This window comes from Mobula hypostoma, chromosome X2 (assembly GCF_963921235.1).
Source record: "Mobula hypostoma chromosome X2, sMobHyp1.1, whole genome shotgun sequence".
Taxonomy (NCBI): Eukaryota; Metazoa; Chordata; class Chondrichthyes; order Myliobatiformes; family Myliobatidae; genus Mobula; species Mobula hypostoma.
This window is the reverse complement of record NC_086129.1, coordinates 48887720-48912423: the sequence shown is the minus strand read 5'-3', so window position 1 is coordinate 48912423 and position 24704 is coordinate 48887720. Positions and strand designations below refer to the sequence as shown.

At 44.4% G+C, this 24704-nt stretch overlaps 1 protein-coding gene across 1 annotated transcript in view; it reads left to right on the top strand.

Annotated features, from left to right (window-relative positions):
* The window catches only part of LOC134340888 (uncharacterized), a 167734-nt gene that overhangs the window by 100201 nt on the left and 42829 nt on the right, over positions 1-24704 (top strand). The window contains exons 19-23 of the mRNA XM_063038461.1: positions 6385-6690; positions 9783-10472; positions 18334-18527; positions 19590-19661; positions 20219-20275. Of these exons, the coding sequence (XP_062894531.1) occupies positions 6385-6690; positions 9783-10472; positions 18334-18527; positions 19590-19661; positions 20219-20275 (1319 nt within the window). The remainder of the gene's footprint in view (positions 1-6384; positions 6691-9782; positions 10473-18333; positions 18528-19589; positions 19662-20218; positions 20276-24704) is intronic.

The following is a 24704-nucleotide window of genomic DNA, read 5'->3' as shown; positions in this document are numbered from 1 at the left end:
CTGCAGCTTCTAACAGACCGTGTTAAGGAGTTGGAGCTGGAACAGGAACAGGATGAATTCCAGATCATTCAGGAGACTGAGGGTTTGATAGACAGGACTTACAGGGACTTATGTCGTTACACCCAAGGTGCAGGACACAGGTAACTGGGTGACTGTTCGGAGGGGGAAAGGGGATAGGCAGCCAGTGCAGAACTACCACTATGGCCATACCCCTCAACAACAGCTACATCACTTTGGATACTGTTAAGGGGAATGACATAGCAGAGGAAAGTCACAGCAGTCAGGTCTCAGGCACTGAGCCTGGCTCTGCAGCTCATAGGAAAGGAGATGGGGAGAAGAGACGAGCTGTAGTAATAGGGGATTCATTGGTTAGGGGTACAGAAAGGATGTTCTGTGAACAAGAACGAGATACCTGAATGGCTGTTGCCTCCTGGGTGCCAGGGTCCAGGACATCTCAGATCAAGACCTCAACATTCTTAAGTGGGAGGGTGAACAGCCAGAGGTCGTGGTCCATGTAGATACTATTGACATGGGTGGAAAGAGTGACTAGTTTCAGTGAAGTAAGTTCAGGGAGTTAGGTGCTAAGTTAAAGGGCAGAGCCTCCAAGGTTGTGATTCAGATCTGCAACACATGCCACGTGCTAGTGAGGTCAGAAATAAGATCATATAGTTGAACACATAGCAATGGAGTTGGTTTTAGGAGGGTGGGTTTCAGATTTTTGGATCATTGGATAGGTTTCAATGAGATCCACAAAACAAGGTCCCCTTGGATCCCATGCCTTCTTACTTTCTCAGTAAGCCTTGCATGGGGTACATTATCAAATGCCTTGCAGAAATCCATAAACACTACATCTACTGCTCTACCTTCATCAATGTGTTTAGTCACATCCTCAAAAAATTCAATCAGGCTCGTAAGGCACGACCTGCCCTTGACAAAGCCATGCTGACTATTCCTAATCATATTATACCTCTCGAAATGTTCATAAATCCTGCCTCTCAGGATCTTCTCCATCAACTTACCAACCACTGAAGTAAGACTCACTGGTCTATAATTTCCTGGGCTATCTCTACTCCCTTTCCTGAATAAGGGAACAACATCCGCAACCCTCCAATCTTTCGGAATCTCTCCCGTCCACATTGATGATGCAAAGATCATCACCAGAGGCTCAGCAATCTCCTCCCTCGCTTCCCACAGTAGCCTGGGGTACATCTCATCCGGTCCCGGTGACTTAGCCAACTTGATGCTTTCCAAAATCTCCAGCACATCCTCTTCCTTAATATCTATATGCTCAAGCTTTTCAGTCCGCTGTCAGTCATCCCTACAATCACCAAGATCCTTTTCAGTAGTGAAAACTGAAGCAAAGTATTCATTAAATACCTCTGCTATCTCCTCCGGTTCCATACACACTTTTCCACTGTCACACTTGATTGGTTTTATTCTCTCACGTCTTATCCTCTTGCTCTTCACAGACTTGTAGAATGCCTTGGAGTTTTCCTTAAGCCTGCTCACTAAGGCCTTCTCATGGCCCCTTCTGGCTCTCCTAATTTCATTCTTAAACTCCTTCCTGCTAGCCTTATAATCTTCTAGATTTTGTCATTGCCTAGTTTTTTGAACCTTTCGTAAGCTTTTCTTCTTGACTAGATTTTAACCAACCTTTGTCCACCATGGTTCCTGTACCCTTCCATCCTTTCCGTCTCATTAGAACGTACCTGTGCAGAACGTCACGCAAATATCCCCTGATTTGCCACATTTCTGCTGTGCATTTCCCTGAGAACATCTGTTCCCAATTTATGCTTCATATTTCCCCTTACTCCAATTAAACGCTTTCCTAACTTGTCTGTTCCTATTCCTCCCCAATGCTATCGTAAAGGAGATAGAAATGTGATCACTATCTCCAAAATGCTCTCCCACTGAGAGACCTGACACCTGACCAGGTTCATTTCCCAATACCAGATCAAGTACAGCCTCTCCTCTTGTAGGCTGATCTACATATTGTGTCAGGAAACCTTCCTGAACACACCTAACAAACTTCACCCCATCTAAACCACTTGCTTTAAGGAGATGCTAATCAATATTTGGAAAATTAAAATCTTCCACCATGGCAACCCTGTTATTATTACACCTTTCCAGAATCTGTCTCCCTATTTGCTCCCTGATGTCCCTGTTCCTATTGGGTGGCCTATAAAAAACACCCAGTAGAATTATTGATCCCTTCCTGTTTCTAACTTCCACCCACAGAGACCCCATAGACAATCCCTCCATGTCTTCCTCCTTTTCTGCAGCCGTGACACTATCCCTGATCAACAGTGCCATGCCTCCATCTCTTTTGCCTCCCTCCCTGTCCTTTCTGGAACATCTAAAGCCTGGCACTCTAGGTAACCATTCCTGTCCCTGAGCCATCCAAGTCTCTGTAATGGCCACAACATCATAGCTTCAAGTACTGATCCACGCTCTAAGCTCATCCACTTTGTTCATGATGCTTCTTGCATTAAAATAGACACATCTCAAACCATCAGTCTGAGCATATCCCTTCTCTATCACCTGCCTATCCTCTCTCTTGAACTGTCTCCAAGCTTTCTCTATTTGTGTATAAGATGATGAGAGGCATTGATTGTGTGGATAGTCAGAGGCTTTTTCCCAGGGCTGAAATGGCTGCCACAAGAGGACACAGGTTTAAGGTGCTGGGGAGCCGGTACAGAGGAGATGTCAGGGCTAAGTTTTTTACTCAGAGAGTGATGAGTGCGTGGAATGGGCTGCCCGCAACGGTGGTGGAGGCGGATGCGATTGGGTCTTTTAAGAGACTCCTGGATAGGTACATGGAGCTAAGAAAAATAGAGGGCTATGGGTAAGCCTGGTAATTTCTAAGGTAGGGACATGTTCGGCTCATCTTTGTGGGCCAAAGGGCCTGTATTGTGCTGTAGGTTTTCTATGTTTCTATGTGAGCCAACCTCCCCTTCCTTCAGTTTGGTTCCCACCTCCCAATAGCCTTAGCAAGCCTGGAATTTAGAAGAATGGGGATGATCTCATTGAAACCTATTGAATGGCGCAAGTCCTAGACAGAGTGAATGTGGTGAGGATGTTTCCTATTGTGAGTCTAGGACCAGAGGGCTCAGCGTCAGAATAGAGGGACATCTGTTTAGAACAAGATGAGGAGGAATTCCTTTTGCCAGAGAATCTGTGGAATTAGTGGTAAATCAGTGGAATTCTTTGCCACAGGCAGCTGTGGAGGCCAAATCTTTATGTGTGTTTAAGGCAGAGGCTGATAGATTCTTGATTGGTCAGGACATGATGGGATACGGGGAGAAGGCAGGAGAATCTGTGGTGAACCTGTGGAATTCCTTGCCGCAGACAACTGCAGGCCAAGTCATTGGGTACATTTAAAGTGAATGCTTATTGGTTCTTGATTCGTAAGGGTATCAAAGGTTATGGGTAGAAGGCAGGAGAATGGGGTTGAAGAGTGATAATAAATTAGTCATGATGGAATGGTAGAACAGACTTGATGGGGTGAATGGCCTCATTCTGCTCTTGTGTCTTATGGTTGTATGATTCAACCTTCAGTACGGATTAAGGTTCATATTTTGCCTTGCAGAACCCTGGGCAATTGAGAGTTAATCCTGCAATTGTGTGAGGAATGTACTGTAGGTCAATTCCTTATTGATGGAAGGACAGGGCAAAAGTGAACTGAATGTTTAGTAAGCCTATTAGAATGATCAGTAAAGTGAGAGGGAAAGTTGATGGGATGTTTAAGACGTTAACTCCTGTATTTTAGACTAAAACTTTCTAGGGAAGCATGACTGACAGAGCTGCTGACTCACAGCTGCCGTGACCCGTCTGTGTGGATCTTGCACGTTCTCCCTCTGACCATGTGGCTTTTTCCCGAGTGCTTCTGATCCCTCGCACATCATCAAAGTGGTCAATGTAAAATGGCTTGTGGAAACAGGTCAATGTAAATTGCCTCCAGCATGTGGACAAGAGGTAACGTTCAATGGGAATTGATAAGAATATGCAGTGAATAAGACAGGTTAGCGTAGGATTGACATAAATAGATGTTTGATGGTTGGCGTGGATGTGGTTCACACAAGAGCCTGTTTACACGCTGTACCTCTTCTCATTGCTACCATCAGGGAGGAGGTACAGGGGCCTGAAGATGCACACTAAATGATTCAGAAACAGCTTCTTCCCCTCCACCATCAGATTTCTGAATGTTTCTTGAACACTACCTCTTTATTCTTTTTTTTCCATTGTTTATTTATTTTGTTACTTGTAAGTTTATATTTTACACTGTCCTGCTGCAGCAAAGTAACCCATTTCACATCATCAAAGTCAGTGATAATAAATTTGCAAAGACGAGGAATTCTGCAGATGCTGGACATTCAAGCAACACACATCAAAGTTGCTGGTGAACCCCCAATCCCTCTGGTCGTCTCCCCCATCCCTCCCCACTGATCTCCCTCCTGGCATTTATCCTTTGTTACGTACCCCGTAACTGGGTTGCCAAACCAGCAGAAATGGACCACTTAGTTGGAGTCTGGATTACTGGGACTAAGAAAGTTTTATTAAAGAAATAAGTAACACAGTACTCTAATCAAAAGGATATAAATGCAACAATTTAGCAATGATAAAACACACATGTACACAGAACTAGGATAATAGGATCAATCAAGCTCTATCGCAGCCTAGGGGTAACTGATCAGTTTCAAGTGACGCAAAGTTCAGTTCAGTTGACAGTAATCGCTGTTGTGCCGTTGGGGCGGGGAGAAGAGAGAGAGCGAAAGCGAGTGAATATTCAAAACGGATTCCACACAGACCTTCAATATTCCTCGCAGTTAGCTTTCGGGCGAGCCCTTTGTAATGTCTTCTGAGGTCACCGACTGTGACCCCTCCGTTCCGGATACGATTGTTCTTCTGTGGTGAACCCGGCACCCAGGCAAGGGCGGACACACTCACCAGGTTCCCGCCGACCGTATCTTTCTACCCTGTGCGTCTATGGCTGGTCCCACGACCAGACCTCAAAACTTCCCACCAACTTGTGGGGGTACACCGCTTCCAGGGTCTCGTTACCTCGTAGAGTCGTGTGTCTGTTGCCTTAGCGAACCTGTCCCTTTTTATCCCCCTGCTGGGGTATTGCCTGTCCATCAAACTTCAAACAGTTCAGGGTTCAAAGCCACCGGTCTCTGACAATACTCGGAACCGTGTCTCCTTTCGGTAATCTCTCTCGCCTCTCTCTTATTAGCACCTTGCATGTTCCCTCATTGTCCTCTTATCGGCATCAATCTTCTGATAACTGGTTCTCTTGTCACACCTTGTAAGCGGAACAAGTGCTACACATGCCCTTACACTTCCTCCCTTACCAACATTCAGGGCCCCAGACAGTCCTTCCAGGTGAGGCGACACTTCACCTGTGAGTCGGCTGGGGTGATGTACTGCGTCCGGTGCTCCCAATGTGGCCTTCTATATATTGGCAAGACCCGACGCAGACTGGGAGATCGTTTTGCTGAACACCTACGCTCTGTCCGCTAGAGAAGGCAGGATCTCCCAGTGGCCACACCTTTTAATTCCACATCCCATTCCCATTCTGACATGTCTGTCCACGGCCTCCTCTACTGTAAAGATGAAGCCACACTCAGGTTGGAGGAACAACACCTTATATTCTGTCTGAGGAGCCTCCAACCTGATGGCATGAACATTGACTTCTCTAACTTCCGCTAATGCCCCACCTCCCCCTCATACCCCATCCGTTATTTATTTATATACACACATTCTTTCTCTCTCCTTTTTCTCCCTCTGTCCCTCTGACTATACCCCTTGCCCATCCTCTGGGTCCCCCTCCCCCCACTTTTCCTTCTCCCTGGGCCTCCTGTCCCATGATCCTCTCATATCCCTTTTGCCAATCACCTATCCAGCTCTTGGCTCCATTCCTCCCCCTCCTGTCTTCTCCTGTCATTTTGGATCTCCCCTTCCCCCTCCCACTTTCAAATCTCTTACTAGCTCTTCCTTCAGCTAGTCCTGACAAAGGGTCTCAGCTTGAAACGTCGACTGTACCTCTTCCTATAGAACAACAGGAATTCTGCAGATGCTGGAAATTCAAGCAACACACATCAAAGTTGCTGGTGAACGCAGCAGGCCAAGCAGCATCTATAGGAAGAGGCGCAGTCGACGTTTCAGGCCGAGACCCTTCGTCAGGACTAAGTCAGGCCTGAAACGTCGACTGCGCCTCTTCCTATAGATGCTGCTTGGCCTGCTGCGTTCACCAGCAACTTTGATGTGTGTTGCTCTTCCTATAGATGTTGCCTGGCCTGCTGTGTTCACCAGCAACTTTGATAGTAAACCTGAATGTGATTCTGAAAGGCTAATGGTATTTTATTATGTATTTTTTCTTTAAAGGCAACAGTTGTGCTGACAGTTTCCTGTACCTGTACCTGGAGGTTTTGGCAGAACCACTGAATGGCATCCCTTTAAGGGACCTTATTTATAGTCTGCAGAACCGAAATATTCTGACCGATGTGGAGAATGACCTGCTGATGAAGACCTCCCCCGTACACAGAGGCCAGAGGCTGCTGGAGGTCATTGTCTACATGAAGTCGGCTGCTGAGAAGGCTGAGTTTGTTTTCCTTTTGGAAGAAGAGCGCAGATCCTTCCCGACGCTGAAAAAATGTCTGGATGAGTTCCAACAGGAATTTGAAAAACTGCGTAAGTGGAATGGGATGACTACAGAATAAGTCTGGGATCCTTGCCGGTTATTTTTAATCCGGCTTTTTAGTTTTGTTAACCTGGTGAAAATTATCCCTCATCTGATCAGAAACATTAATTACTGGCTGTGATAACATCCTGCATTATAATAACGTCAGAATTTGCTGCAGACTTTAGAATACTAGTTAATTGACTGCAAGGGTGTTAGGGTGTTGTGAAAGGCACTATAAAGTACAAAGTCATTTTGCAATGGGGATTTTTAATGTCTGAATATGTTTCACCTCTGCAACATGGGTTATAGGGAGAAGTTAGACAGGCTGGGCCTTTACTCTTTGGAGCAAAGGAGACTGAGGGGTGATTTCATACAGATAATTAAAATCATGAGTGCTTTCGGTAGGTGAGCGGTGTTTTTCCCAGAGTTGGTGATCAAAAACTAGAGGACATAGTTTCAACGTTAGAGGTGAAATAGTATCTCAGGGATAATTTAATTATACAGTGAGTGGTGGATAAATGGAATATATTTATCCAAATATCTATTTAATATTGAAAGGCATAGGTAGAGTGAATGTGGACAGGATGTTTCCTATAGTAGGGAACAAAGGGTACAACTTCAGAATAGAAGTATGTCCCTTTAGAATAGAGATGAAGAGGAATTTAGTTAGCTAGAGGGTGGTGAATCTGTGGAATTCATTGCCATGGGTGACTGTGGAGGCCGAGTGTGTGTATGTATGTGTATGTGTATATATATATATATATATATATATATATTTAAAGTGAAGGTCGATAGTTCCTTGATTAGTAAGAGCAAGGTTATGGGGAGAAGGCAGGAGAATAGGTTTGAAAGGGATAATTAATCAGCCATTATTGAATGGTGGAGTGGAGCTGATGGGCAGAATGGCCGAAATCTGCTTAAACATCTTCTGATCTTATGGAACGAGCTGCCAGAGGAAGTGGTTACGGCATGTACTTTTGATACATTTAAGAAGAATGCCGATGGGTACATGAATGATGAGAACTTGAGCATATACCAAGTGCTGGGGAATTGGGTTAGCTTGAATCTATGGTACATCTTTTTGGTATGGGCACGAGCGGGCCAAAGGGTCTTTATCCATACTGTACAACCCTATGACTCTATACATATAGCTCTTGTTGTCCAACTGATCCGGGTCCCAGACACAAATCTGCTGACTGTGTTCAGTCGAGCCAAAGACTGGTCAGTGTTGATGTTCATGCACTACATATACCTCCTACTACCTTCCCCCACTCTGTCCTGCACCACATATTCTCTTTGGAATTGTGCATTTGTTAAGTGTAATTCATATAATGTCTTTTAAGAAGTTTGTGACATTATTCAGAAAGTATGAAAATTGGAACTTCTATAGAAAACTCAATACAGGCAGTCTCCAGGTTATGAAAGACCTGATTTACAAGAATCTGACTTTCTGTAAGTTCTCTCATAAATCTTTAATGAATTGTTCAGGGTCGTAATAATAATAAATGGGGTTGTGATGGCATAAGAGACATGATATAAGAAACTGTGACCTACAGCAAAAAAGCATACTGCTGTGGGAACAGAGTGGCAGCAAAGGGAGAGTCGAGACTTTGCCTGAGGACTGATTCATGATCTTGGTTAATAGCCTGCATATGGATACTTTCCATTACTTTAATAATAAGTGGTGATAATTTGATCATGAAAGATGTACAATGAAATTTTAAAAAAGCTGTAGGAAGTGTATGCAGAGCAATAGAACATGTCCTGTCTTGTACATAGAACTTAACATTATAGCACAGTACTGGCCCTTCAGCCCCGACTCTTTAATCTACTCCAAATCAATCCAACCCTTGCTTCCACATACCAATCCATTCTCATCCATTTGCTCTCAAATGTCTCTAATATATCTGTCTCTACCAGTATTGACACTCCAGGCAGCACCTTCCACACACCCACTACTCTCTGTTTTAAAAAAAAAATTATCTTTGACATCTCATTATACTTTACTCCAAATACCTTAAAGCTCTGCTGCCTTCTGTTAGTCATGTTCTGCCCTGTGAAAAAATCACTCTATCTATGCCTTTTATAATCTTGTATATCTCTATCAAGTGACCTCACATACTCTCACTCCAAAGGGAAAAGTCTTAGCTTGCTCAACTTATCTTCATAAGAAGTGCTGTCTAACCCAGGCTGTTCCCTGGTAGATCTCCTCTGCACTGTCACTAAATCTGCCACATTCTTCCTATAATGAGGTGACCAGAAAGGAACACAATTTCAGTTGTCCCTCGATATCCGTGGGGGATTGGTTTCCGGGACCCCCCACGGATACCAAATTCCGTGGATGCTCAAGTCCCATATATAAAATGGTGTAGTATTTGCATATAACCTACGCACATCCTCCTGTATACTTTAAATCATCTCTAGATTACTTATAATACCTAATGCAATGTAAATGCTATGTAAATAGTGGTTACACTGTATTGTTTAGGGAATAAGGACGCTTTGGAGGAGGCTCAATAATACTAATGTCAGGATATGTGCTCAAACAACGAGTGCTGGAGAGAGAATTTCTGGGTTTTTTTTTATCCTGATCCGCGGTTAGTTGAATCTGCGGATGCGGAACCCGTGGATACAGAGGGCCGACTGTATTCTAACCAGTACTCCATTGCAAGTAATATTGCTCTACACCCTCTCTAAATACTCACAATGCAAGTAATATTCCTCTGCACCCTCTATCAATATTCTCAATACTCTAATACTGCTTTAATCCTCTGTCAATACTCCTAAGTAATACTGCTTTGCACCCTCTCTCAATACTCCAATACTGGAAGTAATACTGCTCTGCACTGTCTCTAAATACTGACAATACTCCAGGTAATATTCATCTGCACCCTCTCTCAATACTCCAAATAATACTGCTCTGCACCCTCTCCAAAGCATCCACTTCCATGCTCTCATGAGGTGACCAGAACTCCAAGTGTGGTCTAATCATAATTTTATAGCTGTACCATTATCTTTATACATTGTGATTACATTGTTCATTAATACAAATAACACAGTAACTCTCCAATGAATGCTATTTTCCATTCTTTCATCCCAGGTGATGGTTACATACCTCGCTTCAAAAGATACATGCCGCTTAAGAGACTGCGAAGGCGTGAGGATCTCCCAGCGGAAGAGCGAAACTCTTACTGTAACTTCTTCCGGCTGATGTACCTCATTATCTTGGAGGGGACACGGATAGCACAGAAGGTTTTTGCCGAGCGTGTGCCCCCCAGTGACCTGCAGGCAGAAATTCGGAAGCTGAAGAAAACGGAACTGCACCGGTACTTCAGGGAATATCAGGCAACCTTTGCCTCCCACTCTGACTGGGCATTGCTATATCCGCTGAAGACTTCCCGCCTGGAGTTCCAGAAGTACGATATCACACTTATCGTCTTTCTGATGATGCACGTCAAGTCCTTCCCCGCGCCGAGAAAAGGCTGGCGGACAGAGCCCCCCACAGATGACCACTCCAAGCCTGCCAGCCTCCTGCGACTGCTGTACTTGCGGAGGCGGCTAGTGCTGAGGGATGGTTACCTCGGTGTGCCAGAAGAGGAGTTCCTGGTGATTTGGAGCGAGGCGAAGCAGTGTCTCTGCCGCCTCGGGAAGGACCCTGAGGAGATTGAGGACATCATGTTCACGCCAGGTTACGTGCTCTGGAAGGATTATAAGCTGATCTCTGAACTCATGGGGAGGCAGTGCTCGGAGTTGACCGGACAGTACATGATGGCAATGAAAGCTCACCTACGTAAGCTCACCTTCTATCCTAATCTGCTGCAGTGCCGAGACCACACACTTACAACACAGAGTAACATGGTGGGAAGATCCTCTCTGATTGCCAATGTTATACAACACACACAAAATGCTGGAGGAACTCAACAAGTCAAGCAGCATCTATAGAGGGGATAAACTGTTGACATTTCAGACCCGAATCTTCATCAGGTCAAAAGCATTGACTGTTTATTCCCCTCCATTGATGCTGCCTGTTTGCTAAGTTCCTCCAGCATTTTAAGACCATAAGATATAGGAGCAGAATTAGGCCATTTGGCCCATTGAGTCTGATCTGCCGTTTCGTCATGACCGATCAATTTCCCTCTTGGCCCCAATCTCCTGCCTTCTCCTCATGCCCTGACTAATCAAGAATCTATCAACCTCTGCCTTAAATATACATAAAGATTTGGCCTCCACAGCCGCCTGTGGCAAAGAATTCCACTGATTCACCACTAATTCCACAGATTCTCTGGCTAAAGAAATTCTTCCTCATCTCTGTTCTAATTGGATATCCCTCTATTCTGAGGCTGTGCCTTCTGGTACTTTTATATTTGTATGCTGTAGCACTTACTTTTTATTTGCAATTGTTTTGTAAATAACACTATTCTTTTGCAGTTCTGGTCAGGTGCTAATTGCATTTCATTGGCTTTGTATCTGTACTTGGCACAATAACAATAAAGTTGAATCTAATCTAAACTCCCCACTATAGGAACCATCCTCTCCACATCCACTCTATTAAGGCCTTTCACCATTCAATAGGTTTCAGTGAGGTCACCCCTCATTCTTCTGAATTCCATTGAGTAGAGGCCCAGAGCCATCAAAAGTTCTTCCTATGCAAGCCATTCAAACCCAGAATCATTTTTATGAACCTCCTTTGAACCCTCTCCAGTTTTAGCACATCTTTTCTTAGATAAGGGGCCCAAAACTGCGCATAATACCCCAAGTGAGGCCTCACCAGTGTCAACATTAAAGTCTCAGCATTACATCCTTGCTTTTATATTATAGACCTATTGAGTTATACAAGTATTTGAATAGACATGGACTGATTAGGGATAGTCTTCGTGGCTTTGTGCGTGGTAGGTCGTGTCTAACCAATCTTACAGTTTTCAAGGATATTACCATGAAAGTGGATGAAGGCAAGGCAGTGGATATTGTCTACATGGACTTTAGCAAGGCCTTTGACAGGGTCACACACAGGAGGTTGGTCAAGAAGGTTCAGTCTCTTGGTGTTCAAGATGAGGTAGTAAACTGGATTACATATTGGCTTTGTGGGAGAAGCCAGAGAGTGGCGGTAGAGGATTTGCCTCCCTGACTGGAGGCCTGTGACTAGTGGTGTGCCACAGGGATCAGTGCTGGGTCCATTGTTATTTGTCATCTATATCAATGATCTGAAAAATAATGTGGTTAACTGGATCAGCAGATTTGCTGATGACACCAACATTAGGGTGTAGTGGACAGTGAGGAAGGCTATCAAGGGCTGCAGAGGGATCTGCATCAGCTGGAAAAATGGGCTGAAAAATGGCAGAAGGAATTTAATGCAGACAAGTGTGAGGCTTTGCACTGTGGTAGGACCAACCAGGGTAGGACTTACACAGTGAACGGTAGGTCACTGGGGAGTGCGGTAGAACAAAAGGGTCTGGGAACACAGGTACATAATTCATTGAAAGTGGCATCACAAGTAGATAGGGTCGTAATTAAAGCTTTTGGCACATTGGCCTTCATAAATCAAGGTGTTGAGTACAGGAGATGGGATGTTATGTTAAATTTGTGTCAGAATTGGTGAGGCCTAATTTGGAGTACTGTGTGCAGTTTTGGTCACCTACCCTACAGGAAAGATGCAAGTAAAGTTGAAATAGTACAGAGAAAATTTACAAGGAATTTGCCAGATCTGGAGGACCTGAGTAACAAGGAAGGATTGAATAGATTAGGACTGTATTCTATAGAACGTAGAAAATTGAGAGAACATTTGATAGACGTATACAAAATTATGAGGAGTATAGATAAGGTAAATGCAAGCAGGCTTTTTCCACTGAGGTTGGGTGGGACTACAACCAGAGGTCATGGCTTAAGGATGAAAGGTGACAAGTTTAAGGGGAACATGAGGGGAAACTACTTCACTCAAGTGGTGCATACAAGCTCGATTTCAATGTTAAGAAAGTTTGGGTAGGTACATGGATAGTAGGGATGTGGAGGACTCTGGTCCAGGTGCAGGTTGTTGGGAGGAGGCAGGTTAAATGATTTTGCCATGGACTAGATGAGCCAAAGGGCCTGTCTCTATGCTGTACTTCTCTATGACTCTGTGAATGCTATCAATGCATTTGTCTTCCTAACACCAAGTCAAACTGCAAATTGGCCTTTAGGGAATTCTGCACAAGGACTCCCAAGTCCCTTTGTATCTCAGATTTTTAAATTTTCTCTCTATTTAGAAAATAGTATTCACTTTTATTTTGTCGACCAAAGTGCATGACTATAACATTCCATCTGCTACTTGCTCATTTTCCTCATCTGTCCTTGTGTAACCTCTCTGCTTCCTCAAAACTACCTGCCCCTCCACCTATCGTCTTATCGTCTGTAAACTTGGCCACAAAGCCATCAATTCCTTCGTCCAAATCATTGACATATAATGGAAAAAGAATCGGTCTCAACACAGCCCCCTGTGGAACACCACTAGTCACCGGCAGCCAGTCAGAAAAGGCTCCCTTTATTCCCACTCTTTGCCTCCTGCCAGTCAGTCACTCTTTATCCATTCAAGAATCTTTCCTGTGATACCATGGACCCTTAACTTGTTAAGCAGCCTCATGTGTGACATCATGTCAAAGGCCTTCTGAAAATCCAAGTACACAACATTCACTGATTCTCCTTTGTCTATCCTGCTTGTTGTTTCTTCCAACCGATTTGTCATTCAAGATTTCCCCTTAAGTAAACCATGCTGACTACAGCCTATTTTATCATGTGCCTCCAAGTACCACAACACCACATCCTTAACAATTGACTGTAACATCTTCCCAACTACTAAAAGTCAGACTAACTGGCCTATAATTTCCTTTCTTCTGCCTCTCTTCCCTTCTTGGAGTGGAGTGACATTTGCAATTTTCCATTCCTCCAGAACCATGCCAGAATCAATTGATTCTTGAAAGATCATTACTAATGCCTCCACAATTTCTTCAGCCACCTCTTTCAGAACTCTAAGGTGTATACCATCTGGTCCAGGTGACTTATCCACCTTCAGAATGTCTTCCATGGTGAAGACTGATGTAAAATACTTATTGTTTGTCTACCATTTCCTTGTCCCTCATTACGACATCTCCAGCATGATTTTCCAGTGGTCCGATATCCACTCTTGCCTCTTTTTTGCACTTAATGTACCTGAAGAAAATTTTGGAATCCTCTTTAATTTTATTGGCTAGCTCACCTAGAGTACATATTCTATCTTTTCCTTCTTAATGATTTTTAGTTGCTTGCTGTTGGTATTTGAAACCTTCCCAATCCTCCAATTTCCCACAAATCTTTGCTCTATTATATGCCCTCTCTTTGGCTTTAACTTCCTTTGTCAACCACAGTTACGTCATCCTGCCTTTAGAATACTTCCTCCTCTTTGGGATGTATCTATTCTGCACCTTACAGATTGCTCCCAGAAACTCCAGCCATTGCTGCTGTGCCGTCATCCCTGCTAGTGTTCCTTTCCAATCAATTCTGGCCAACTCCTCTCTCGTGCCTCTGTAACTCCCTTTACTCCAGTGGAATATTGATATATCTGACTTTAGCTTCTTCTCAAATATCAGGGTAAATTCCATCATATTATGATCACTTGGCCCTAAGGATTCCTTTACCTCAAGCTCTGTAATCAATTCTGGTTCATTTTACAACACCCAATCTAGAATAGCTGATCCCCTAGTGGGCTCAACCACCAGCTGCTTTAAAAAGCCACCTCGTAGGCATTCCACAAATTTCCCCTTTTGGGATTCATCACCAACCTGATTTTCCAAATCTACCTGCAAATTTAAATCCCCCATGACTATTGGTAACATTGCCCCTTTGACATGCAATTTCTATCCCCCATTGTAATTTGTAGACCACATCTTTTCTACTGTTCGCACCCCCATATACAGCTCCCATCGGGGTCGTTTTACCCTTACAGTTCCTTGACTCTACCCACAATGATTCAACATTTTCCGATCCTATGTCACCTCTTTCTAATGATTTGATTTCATTTTTTACCAACAGAACAATGCCACCCAGATCCCAATAATCAACAATTTTGAACCTCTGCCCCCTGCACCAGTTCCTCAGCCACACATTCATCTGCCACATCATCCTGTTCTTGTCCTCTGGCATGTGACATGGGCAACAATCCAGAGATTACTACCCTGGAGGTCCTACTTTTCAGCTTTCTACCGTGCTCCCTAAAATCTCTCTTCAGGACCTCTTCACCTTTCCTACCTAGGACATTGATGCCAGTATGCTCACCCTCCCCCTTTAGAATACCGTGGACCCGATCTGAGACATCCCTGACCCTGGCACCTGGGAGACAACATACCACCCGGATGTCTCTATCATGTCCACAGAACGTCGTCTCTATTCCTCTGACTATGGAATCTCCTATCACCTCTGTTCTCTTCTGAGCCACAGCACCAGAAACCTGGTGACTGCGGCTCCCCCCAGTAGGTTGTCCCCCTCAACAGTATCCAAAGCAGTGTGCTTATAGTTGAACGGAACGGCCACAGGAGTACTTTGTACCGGCTGCCCCTTTTCCCTCTTTCTCCTGACTGTCACCCAGTCACCTGTCTCCTGCACCCTAGGGGTGACAACCTCCCTGTAGCTCCTGTCTATCACATCCTCATTCTCCCGTATGAGTCGAAGGTCATCGAGCTGCAGCTCCAGTTCCTTATACACGTTCTCTCAGGAGCTGGAGCTTGGTACACCTGGTACAGATGTGGTTATCTGGGAGGCTGGTGGTTTCTCAGAGTTCCTTGTCTTAGACACAGAACAAGACACAACCCCTGGAGCCATTCTCACTGCGCTAACTGTGCCCCTACAGACAAGGGATGAGGAATAAAGAAGAAGAAACTTACCAGATACTTGCCTCACACAAGCCTAATGAGCCAAAACCACCCCTACACTGGCCCTCTCACACAATGGCCACTCTGCCCACCCCTGCCTTACTTTTATTCACCCTTTTTAATGAATCCCATTCATTAATTGGGTGCAGTACAACTCTGAAAACTGCCTCAGAGTGCTGCCTTTTTAAATCTTCAGCCGCATACCCAAGTGAAATTGCTGTTTCTACTCGTGCTCCCGCTTCTGATTAGGCACAGTCCAACTCCAGAAACTACCGCAACACATTGCATTTTTTGATCTTCAACCACGTACCTATGTGAAATTACCGCTTCTATCATCCTCCCACTCACTAATTGGGCGCAGTCCAACTCCGAAAACTGCCGCAAAATGCTGCCTTTTTTAACATTCAACTGCAAATCTAAATGAAATTTCTGCTTTTTCTGATGCTGCTGCTCACTGATTGGGCACTGTCCAACTCTGAAAACTGCTGCAAAGCATTGCCGCTTTTAACCTTTAGCCGTGTACCTAAGGAAATTGCTGCTTCTCATCCTGCTCATTGGGCACAGTCCAACTCCAAAAACTGGCGCAAAGTGCTGCCTTTTTTCATCTTCAGCCGCAAACCTAAGTGAAATCACCTCTTCTCATCCTCCTGCTCACTGATTGGGCATAGGCCAGCTCCGCAAACTGCCGCAAAGAGTTGCCTTTTTTAATCTTCAGCTGTGAACCTAAATGAAATCACCACTTCTTCTCAACCTCCCTCTCACTGACTGGGCGCAATCCAACTCCAAAAACTGCTGCTAATCGCTGACTGCTTTTTTATCTTCAGCAGCAAACCTAAGTGAAATCGCCACTTCTTCTCAACCTCCTGCTCACTGATTGGGCATAGGCCAGCTCCGCAAACCGCTGCAAAGAATTGCCTTTTTTAATCTTCAGTCGCGTACCTGAGTGAAATTGCTGCTTCTTCTCGTGCTCCCGTTCTCTGACTGGGCACAGTCCAACTCTGAAAACTATTGCGAAGCGCTACCTTTTTGAATCTTCAGCTTCAGACTTACCTGAAATCATAGTTTCTTCTCATGCTCTGGTTCACTGATTGGGTGTGGTCCAAATCCGAAACTGCCGCAAAATGCTGCCCTTTTTAAGTCTTCAGCCGCGTACCTAAATGAAATATCTTGCTTCTTCTGATGCTCCCATTCACTGATTGGGCGCAGTCCAACTCTGAAAACTGTCACACACCATATCTAAAATAGCATACTTAAGTGAAATTACCACTTCTTATCGTGCTCCCACTCACAGATTGGGTGCTGTCCAACTCTCAAACCTGTTGCAAAGCGCTGGCGGTTTTAAATCTTCAACTGCGTGCCGAAGTGAAATCGCTGCTGCTTCTCATGCGCCCGCTCACTGACTGGCACAGTCCAATTTTTTTTATGTGTTGCACCATAGTGGACATTTTTTTGTTCTAATTGTCTTATTGCTTGTATAATTTTGAGTAATTGAAGTTTAATTTATGTTTTTCTTGTGAATGCTACTTACCTGATGTTATGTCCCTGTGATGCTACTGCAATAAGTTTTTCATTGCACCTGTGCACACATGCACTTGTGCAGATGATAATAAACTCAACTGTGACTTTTGACTTTGACTCGACTGTTATAGGAACCTACCCCTCAGTAACAATCATCAGAAAGGAACGGAGAATCTGTATTTACCAGCAAGTATTCTTTATTGTCTCAACTAAAAAGCACATGGGTTCACAAACGAACTACCTGTGTGCACACCCACTAGAATTCCCTGACTCCCCATGAACAGTCAATGAAGAGAAAAGGATATTACCCGGGAAAGGAGCCTACACTGGCCAGGTTCCTCGTGGTCCCGATCTCCACGTGTCCATGGGGTCCTCCTTATCCACGGTGGTTGCTGAAAATTCATCACTGTTTGGAGTTCCTGACTCTTATAGTGTTCCTGATCAGTTGAAATAATGGATCTCCATCCCATTGGCTCAAGGTCACCTGACCAACCTGGGTCACCTGGGTTGGTTGTAGCCCTGGCTGTAGTTCAGGGCTACAACCAACATTGTTCTATATTTCTGCCCCTCAGCCTCGTGTTCCTTTCAACTGGTGACCCAAACACTGAGTCAAATGAGATTACATATTGCTTCTCTGGTAAGTCTGCCACTTTACATAATAAGTAGCTACTTGTCTGAGAATAGTCTCAGATTTAGCAGGTCATTGCCTGAAGCTCGTTGCATCCACATTCAATTGCTCTGATTGGATTATCACAGAGCAAGAATCAGTTGTGTCTACAAAATGAGGGGAACAAAGACCACTGGTTTGTCTGCTTTCCTTGTCCTTGATTTGTCAAATCCACTAATTTGTACACTGTAGTTCCTTCTGGTCAACACAACTATGACCCTCCATCAAAGTCAAATTCAATGACCTGAAATGTTAACTGGTTTCTCTTTTCACTGATGCTACCTCACTGGCTGGGTTCTTTTGGTTTCTGTTCTAATTTTAGATTTCCAGCACTTGCAGTTTTATTTGTTCTCCATCACCTTGTTGCAGGGATCTTTCTGCGCATGGATTCACCACTGTGCTTTCTGAACAACAATGGAGATCACACTTCAGAAATACCTCACTTGGATGTAAGAAGTATCTAGGGTGCCCGGTAGCCTTCGGGATTGGGCTTGACAGCTGCTTCTAAGCCATCCTGGGTGTGAAGAACTGAATGATCTCCTTTCTCTTGCTATGATTCTGTTCCAACTTCTAACTCTTCCTTGCTGTTGCAGAGTCGAAGACCAAGGAACCGATGAAGATGGGAGAATCCAAATTGGAGCCTCCTCCAGGACGGAAAGAGAATCCCACATTGCCAACAGGCACAGCCACTCCTGATGGGAAGAAAGGGAAAGAGACAGAGGCAGAGAAAGAGACAGAGGCTGGCAGAGAGGGAGAGATTGCACCAGCTCAGGATGCCACGGAGGAGGTAGAACAGGAGGTTCTTGCTCGCCTTCACATAAGACGTAGGAACAGTTAGGCTATATTTAGAGTCTGCTCTCTGGTTCAAGACTTCCCCACTATAGAAAGTATCCTCTTCACATCCTCTCTATCTAGACCTTTCAATGTTCAATACGTTTCAATGAGATCTCCCCCGCACCCCCCCCCCACCAATTCTTCCAAACTCCAGCAACTACAAGCTCAGAGCCATCAAATGCTCCTCATATGTTAACTCTTTCATTTCTGGGATCATTATTGTAAAGCACCCTGGACCCTCCTCAATGCCCCTTCTTAGGTATGGGGCCCAAAATTGCTGACAATATTCCGAATGTGGTGTGACCAATGCTTTATAAAGCCTCAACGTTATATCCTTGCTTTAGTATTCGGGGCCTCTGTGCAGTTGTAGTCTAGCAGTGGCATTTCTGCCTGATTTCTGGTCTGCTTTATTTACATGCTGGTTGCTTGGTTTATGAAGGGTCTCTTTGTTGATACCCACCTCCTGAGGGGACTCCTTCATCATAGCACTTCTTTGCAAGCTGACCAGATGAGAGTGTAATTCCCTGAATTTGTCGGGCACATAAGAGACTGCAGATGCTGGAATTTGGAGGAACAGAGACTCACTGGGTTGAGCACCATCTCTGGTGGGTGGGAAGGAATTGTCAACGTTTTGGGTTAAAATTCTGCATGTGGACTCATGCTGGGTTTTGACCTGAAACATCGATAATTCATTTCCCACCATGGATACTACTCAACACGCTGAGGTTCTCCAGTGGATTGTTTGTTATCCCTCCCTCCTGTTGTCCCAGTATTTTGTGTGTGAGACTGTCCACCTAGCCAGTCCCAATTTCTTGTATTCGGCCAGCATTCCTCCAGGCCCTGCTGCTCTATGTACCTATCCAAGTGCTTCTTAAATGCTGAGGTCCACTTGGGGAAGTAGTAGGACGAGATTGTCTCTTGCTGGTTGTGTGAGGATTCCTTGATCCGTGTGGATCTGGGATCGCCAAGGTAACTTCTTGCTCTTCAGTGCTCACCGCTCTCCTCATTCTTGCAGGATAGCTCGCTTTTGTTTCAAGTGACTGCGAAAGGCGAGGGGAGCTCACAGCCATCTGGGACACAGAGTGCGGTGAGCTGTTTTAACGTGCGGGGAGACGGATGGGGTTTTACCTTGCATGCAGTCTGAGGCAGCTGGGGGCATCAAGGGGATTCTGGAAAACGCCCAAGGATCAGGACAAAGCTCGAAACTGCTGCCACTGGTGGAAAGAGCAGGATACAGAGGTTAAGGAATTAGGAAAGGAGGAGGGAGTGGTTGGTGTCTACACTGTTTTTGGTGGATTCAGCCACGGCACTTCCAAGGGAACTGAATCCATATTATAATGGGTTAAGAAGCTGCAGATCTCCAAGGAGGAAGACAGAAACTGGGGTTGATTGCTCTTACAGAGATCCAGTACATACTTGAAGGGCTGAGTGGCCTCTTTCTGTGCCCTTGATATTTTGCGATTTGATTTGAAGCTGTTAAGTGCTGTCCCTATGAGCTGGGTCCACATCCAACAGCTGACAGCATTGTCCAGCAGCTCTGCCCACTGAGTTCAGCATTATCAGAGCAGGCAGTTCGAGGACTGTGTGCTCTTGCCAGGTGTTTTGTGGCAAAATCTAAATCTGAAAATATGTTTGAAATTACAGAACGATCCCCAGAGATACAGCCGGAAGAAAAAGAAGAAAAAGACTAAGGGAAAAAAGGTAAATCACATTCCCAGCCCCACATCCCATGCTCTGAGTCTGAACGATGTGATGGGGGGAGGAGAATGAGCCGATTGCCTTTCTCTTTTTGCTTCACTGCATCTTTCCACTTTATTGTTTTCTTTATCTCTCTTTCTTCCTTTTGTTTCTTTTCCCTGTTATTATCTCTGCCACTGTAAAGTGTTACGCTAGCTGCTATACCACCATGCCAGGCAACCCAAGGTTCATGATAGGGAAGATTTAGAGGATTTAGGCCAAACACAGGCAACTGGGTCCTTGGTCAGTCTGGACCAGCTGGGCTGAAGGGCCTGTGTGTCTCTTGGACCCCATGAACAGAAGAGGGAAGAAGATGGTGAGATTAGTGGCTGACCAAAGCTGACTGAACACAGAGTAAATCATGAGTCAAAGGTGTTACCTGTGGAGGGTGTTCCTAACTTGTGGTGCTGGGGGTTCTGGTCGAGCTGTTGTTCCACAGCTCTGTTGACCCAGTTTCAGTCCTGACCTGACCTTCTCCCTGTGACCATGTGAGCTTCGTGTGGGTGCTCTGCTTTCCTCCCACATTCCAAATATGCACTGGCTGTTAAATTAGTCAGCTGCTATAAGTTTCCCCTAGTTTAGGTGGGTGTCTGTGGGGACTGGTGATGGATGTGTGAGAGGGCAGGCGATACAAGGGAAGGAGGTATGAGGATGGGATTGCTCTGGGAGCTAGCATTGACCAGATAGTTCACGTGTCCTGCGAAATATGAGGGACTTCCTGAAACGTGGAGGTCAGGCGTGCTCAGAATCCAGATGTGAACACATATGGGGAGAGCACGTGGATCACATTTGGGTCATGTATGCATGCTGGCGACGTACAGTTGCAAGAAAAAGTTTGTGATCCCTTTGCAATTAACTGGTTTTCTGCATTAATTACTCAAAATCTGGCCTGATCTTCATTTAAGCCACGTTAACAGACAAGCACGATCTTCCTAAGCTAATACCACAATTGTACTTCTCATGTCTTTATTGAACACATTTCTTAATCATTCTGAGTCCAGGCTGGAAAAAACATACAGTGGCATGCAAAAGTTTGGGTATCCCTGGTCAAAATTTCTGTTACTGTGAATAGTTAAGTGAGTAGAAGATAAACTGATCTCCAAAAGTCATAAAGTTAAAGATGAAACATTCTTTTCAACATTTTAAACAAGATTAGTGTATTATTTTTGTTTTGTACAATTTTAGAATGGGGAAAAAAGGAAAGGAGCGCCATGCAAAAGTTTGGGCATCCCAAAAAGATTTGAGCTCTCAGATAACTTTTACCAAGGTCTTAGACCTGAATTAGCTTGTTAGGGCTGTGGCTTGTTCACAGTCATCGTTAGGAAAGGCCAGGTGATGCAAATTTCAAAGCTTTATAAATACCCTGACTCCTCAAACCTTGTCCCACCAATCAGCAGCCATGGGCTCCTCTAAGCAGTTGCCTAGCACTGTGAAAATTAAAATAAATGATGCCCACAAAGCAGGAGAAGGCTATAAGAAGATAGCAAAATGTTTTCAGGTAGCCGTTTCCTCAGTTCATAATGTAATTAAGAAATGGCAGTTAACAGGAATGGTGGAGGTCAAGTTGAGGTCTGGAAGACCAAGAAAACTTTCCGAGAGAACTGCTCGTAGGATTGCCAGAAAGGCAAATCAAAACCCCTGTTTGACTGCAAAAGACCTTCAGGAAGATTTAGCAGACTCTGGAGTGGTGGTGCACTGTTCTACTGTGCAGTGACACCTGCACAAATATGACCTTCATGGAAGAGTCATCAGAAGAAAACCTTTCCTGCGTCCTCACCACAAAATTCTAGAAGACACTAGACACTAGAATACTACAGCACAGTACAGGCCCTTCAGCCCTCAATGTTGTGTCGACCCATATATTCCTTAAAAAAAACCTAGTGAACCCACACTACCCCAAAACCCTCTATTTTTCTTTCATCCATGTGCCTGTCCAAGAGGCTCTTAAATACCTCTAATGTTTTAGCCTCCATCACCATCCCTGGCAAGTCATTCCAGGCACCCACAACCCTCTGTGTAAAAAAAAACTTACCCCTGATATCTCCCCTAAACTTCCCTCCCTTAACTTTGTACATATGCCCTCCGGTGTTTGCTATTCATGCCCTGGGAAACAGGTACTGGCTATCCACCCTATCTGTGCCTCTCATAATGTTGTAGAACTCTATCAAGTCCTCTCATCCTTCTACGCTCCAAAGAGAGAAGTCCCAGCTCTGCTAACTTTGCCTCATAAGACCTGTTTTCCAATCCAGGCAACATCCTGGTAAATCTCCTCTGCACCCTCTCCATAGCTTCCACATCCTTCCTATAATGAGGTGATCAGAACTGAACACACTACTCTTAAGTGTGGTCTCACCAGAGATTTGTAGATTTGCAATATGACCTCTCTACTCTTGAACCCAATCCCCCTATTAATGAAGCCTAGCATCCCATAGGCCTTCTTAACTATCCTATCAACCTGTCCAGCGACCTTGAGGGATGTATGGATTTGAACCCCAAGGTCCCTCTGTTCATCCACACTGTTAAGTAACCGACCATTAATCCTGTACTCAGCCTTCTGGTTTGCCCTTCCAAAATGCATCACCTCACACTTATCCGGATTGAACTCCATCTGCCACTTGTCTGCCCAACTCTGCATCCTGTCTATATCCTCTTGTAACCTTCGACAACCTACAGCTCCATCCACAACTCCTCCAATCTTCGTATCATCTGCAAACATACTCACCCATCCTTCTGCCTCTTTATCCAGGTCATTTATAAAAATCACAAAGAGCAGGGGTCCCAGGACAGATCTTTACGGCACTCCACTAGTCACTGACCTCCAGGCAGAATAGTTTCCTTCACCTACTACCCTCTGCTTTCTTCCTTTAAGCCAATTTTTATATCCAAACAGCTGAGGTTCCACTGGTCCCATGCCTCATGACTTTCTGGATGAGTCTCTCGTGGGGGACCTTGTCAAATGCCTTGCTAAAATCCATGTAGACTACATCTACCGCCCGACCCTCATCAATTTCTTTTGTTACCTCTTCAAAAAAACTCAATTAGGCTCGTGAGGCACGACCTTCCCTTCACAAAGCCATGTTGACTATCCTTGAGTAGACTGTACTTCACCAAGATGCTATTCTTAAGAATCCTTTCCAATAATTCAGCGTCAGAAGTTTGCAAAGGAACATCTAAGCAAGCCTGATGCATTTTGGAAACAAGTCCTGTGGACTGATGAAGTTAAAATAGAGCTTTTTGGCTGCAATGAGCAAAGGTATGTTTGGAGAAAAAAGGGTGCAGAATTTCATGAAAAGAACGCCACTCCAACTGTTAAGCACGGGGGTCGATCAATCACGTTTTGGGCTTGTGTTGCAGCCAGTGGCACGGGGAACATTTCACTGGTAGTAATGAATTCAATTAAATACCAGCAAATTCTGGAAGCAAACTTCACACTGTTTAAAAAAAAAAGGTGAAGATGAAAAGAGGGCTTCAACAACAGGATAATGATCCTAAACACACCTCAAAATCCACAATGGACTACCTCAAGAGGCGCAAGCAGAAGGTTTTGCCATGGCCCTCACAGTCCCCCGACCTAAACATTATCGAAAATCTGTCGATAGACCTCAAGAGAGCAGTGCATGCAAGACGGCCCAAGAATCTCACAGAACTAGAAGAATGGGCCCAAACAAGAATTGAAAGACTCTTAGCTGGCTACAGAAAGCGTTTACAAGCTGTGATACTTGCCAAAGGGGGTGTTACTAAGTACTGACCATGCAGGGTGCCCAAACTTTTGCTTTGGGCCCTTTTCCCTTTTAGTTATTTTGAAACTGTAAAAAATGGAAATAAAAAAGTAATCTTGCTTAAAATATTAAAGAAATGTGTCATCTTTAACTTAATGCCTTTTGGAAATCAGTTCATCTTTTACTCGCTTAGCTATTCACAGCAACAGAAATTTTGACCAGGGTGCCCAAACTTTTGCATGCCACTGTATGTAAACCCTTGTCTTTAATAACTGGTAGGACCTCCTTGAGCAGCAATAACCTCCACCAAACATTTCCTTTAGCTGCTGATCGGACTTGCACGTTGGTGAGGAAGAGTCTTAGACCATCCCTCCATACAAAACTGTTTCAATTCATTAATATTTTTGGATACCTTGCATGAACAGCCCTCTTCAGGTCATGCCACAGCATCTCAATTGGGTTAAGATCTGGACTCTAACTTGGCCATTTCAAAACAAGAATTTTCTTTTTTTTAAACCATTCTGTTGTTGATTTACTCTCGTGTTTTGGATCATTGTCTTGTTGCATCATCCAACTTCTATTAAGCTTCAGGTAACGGACCGCTGCCCTGACACACTCTTGTAAAATGTCTTGATTCAATTTTGAATTCATTGTTTCCTCAACGATTGCAAGTT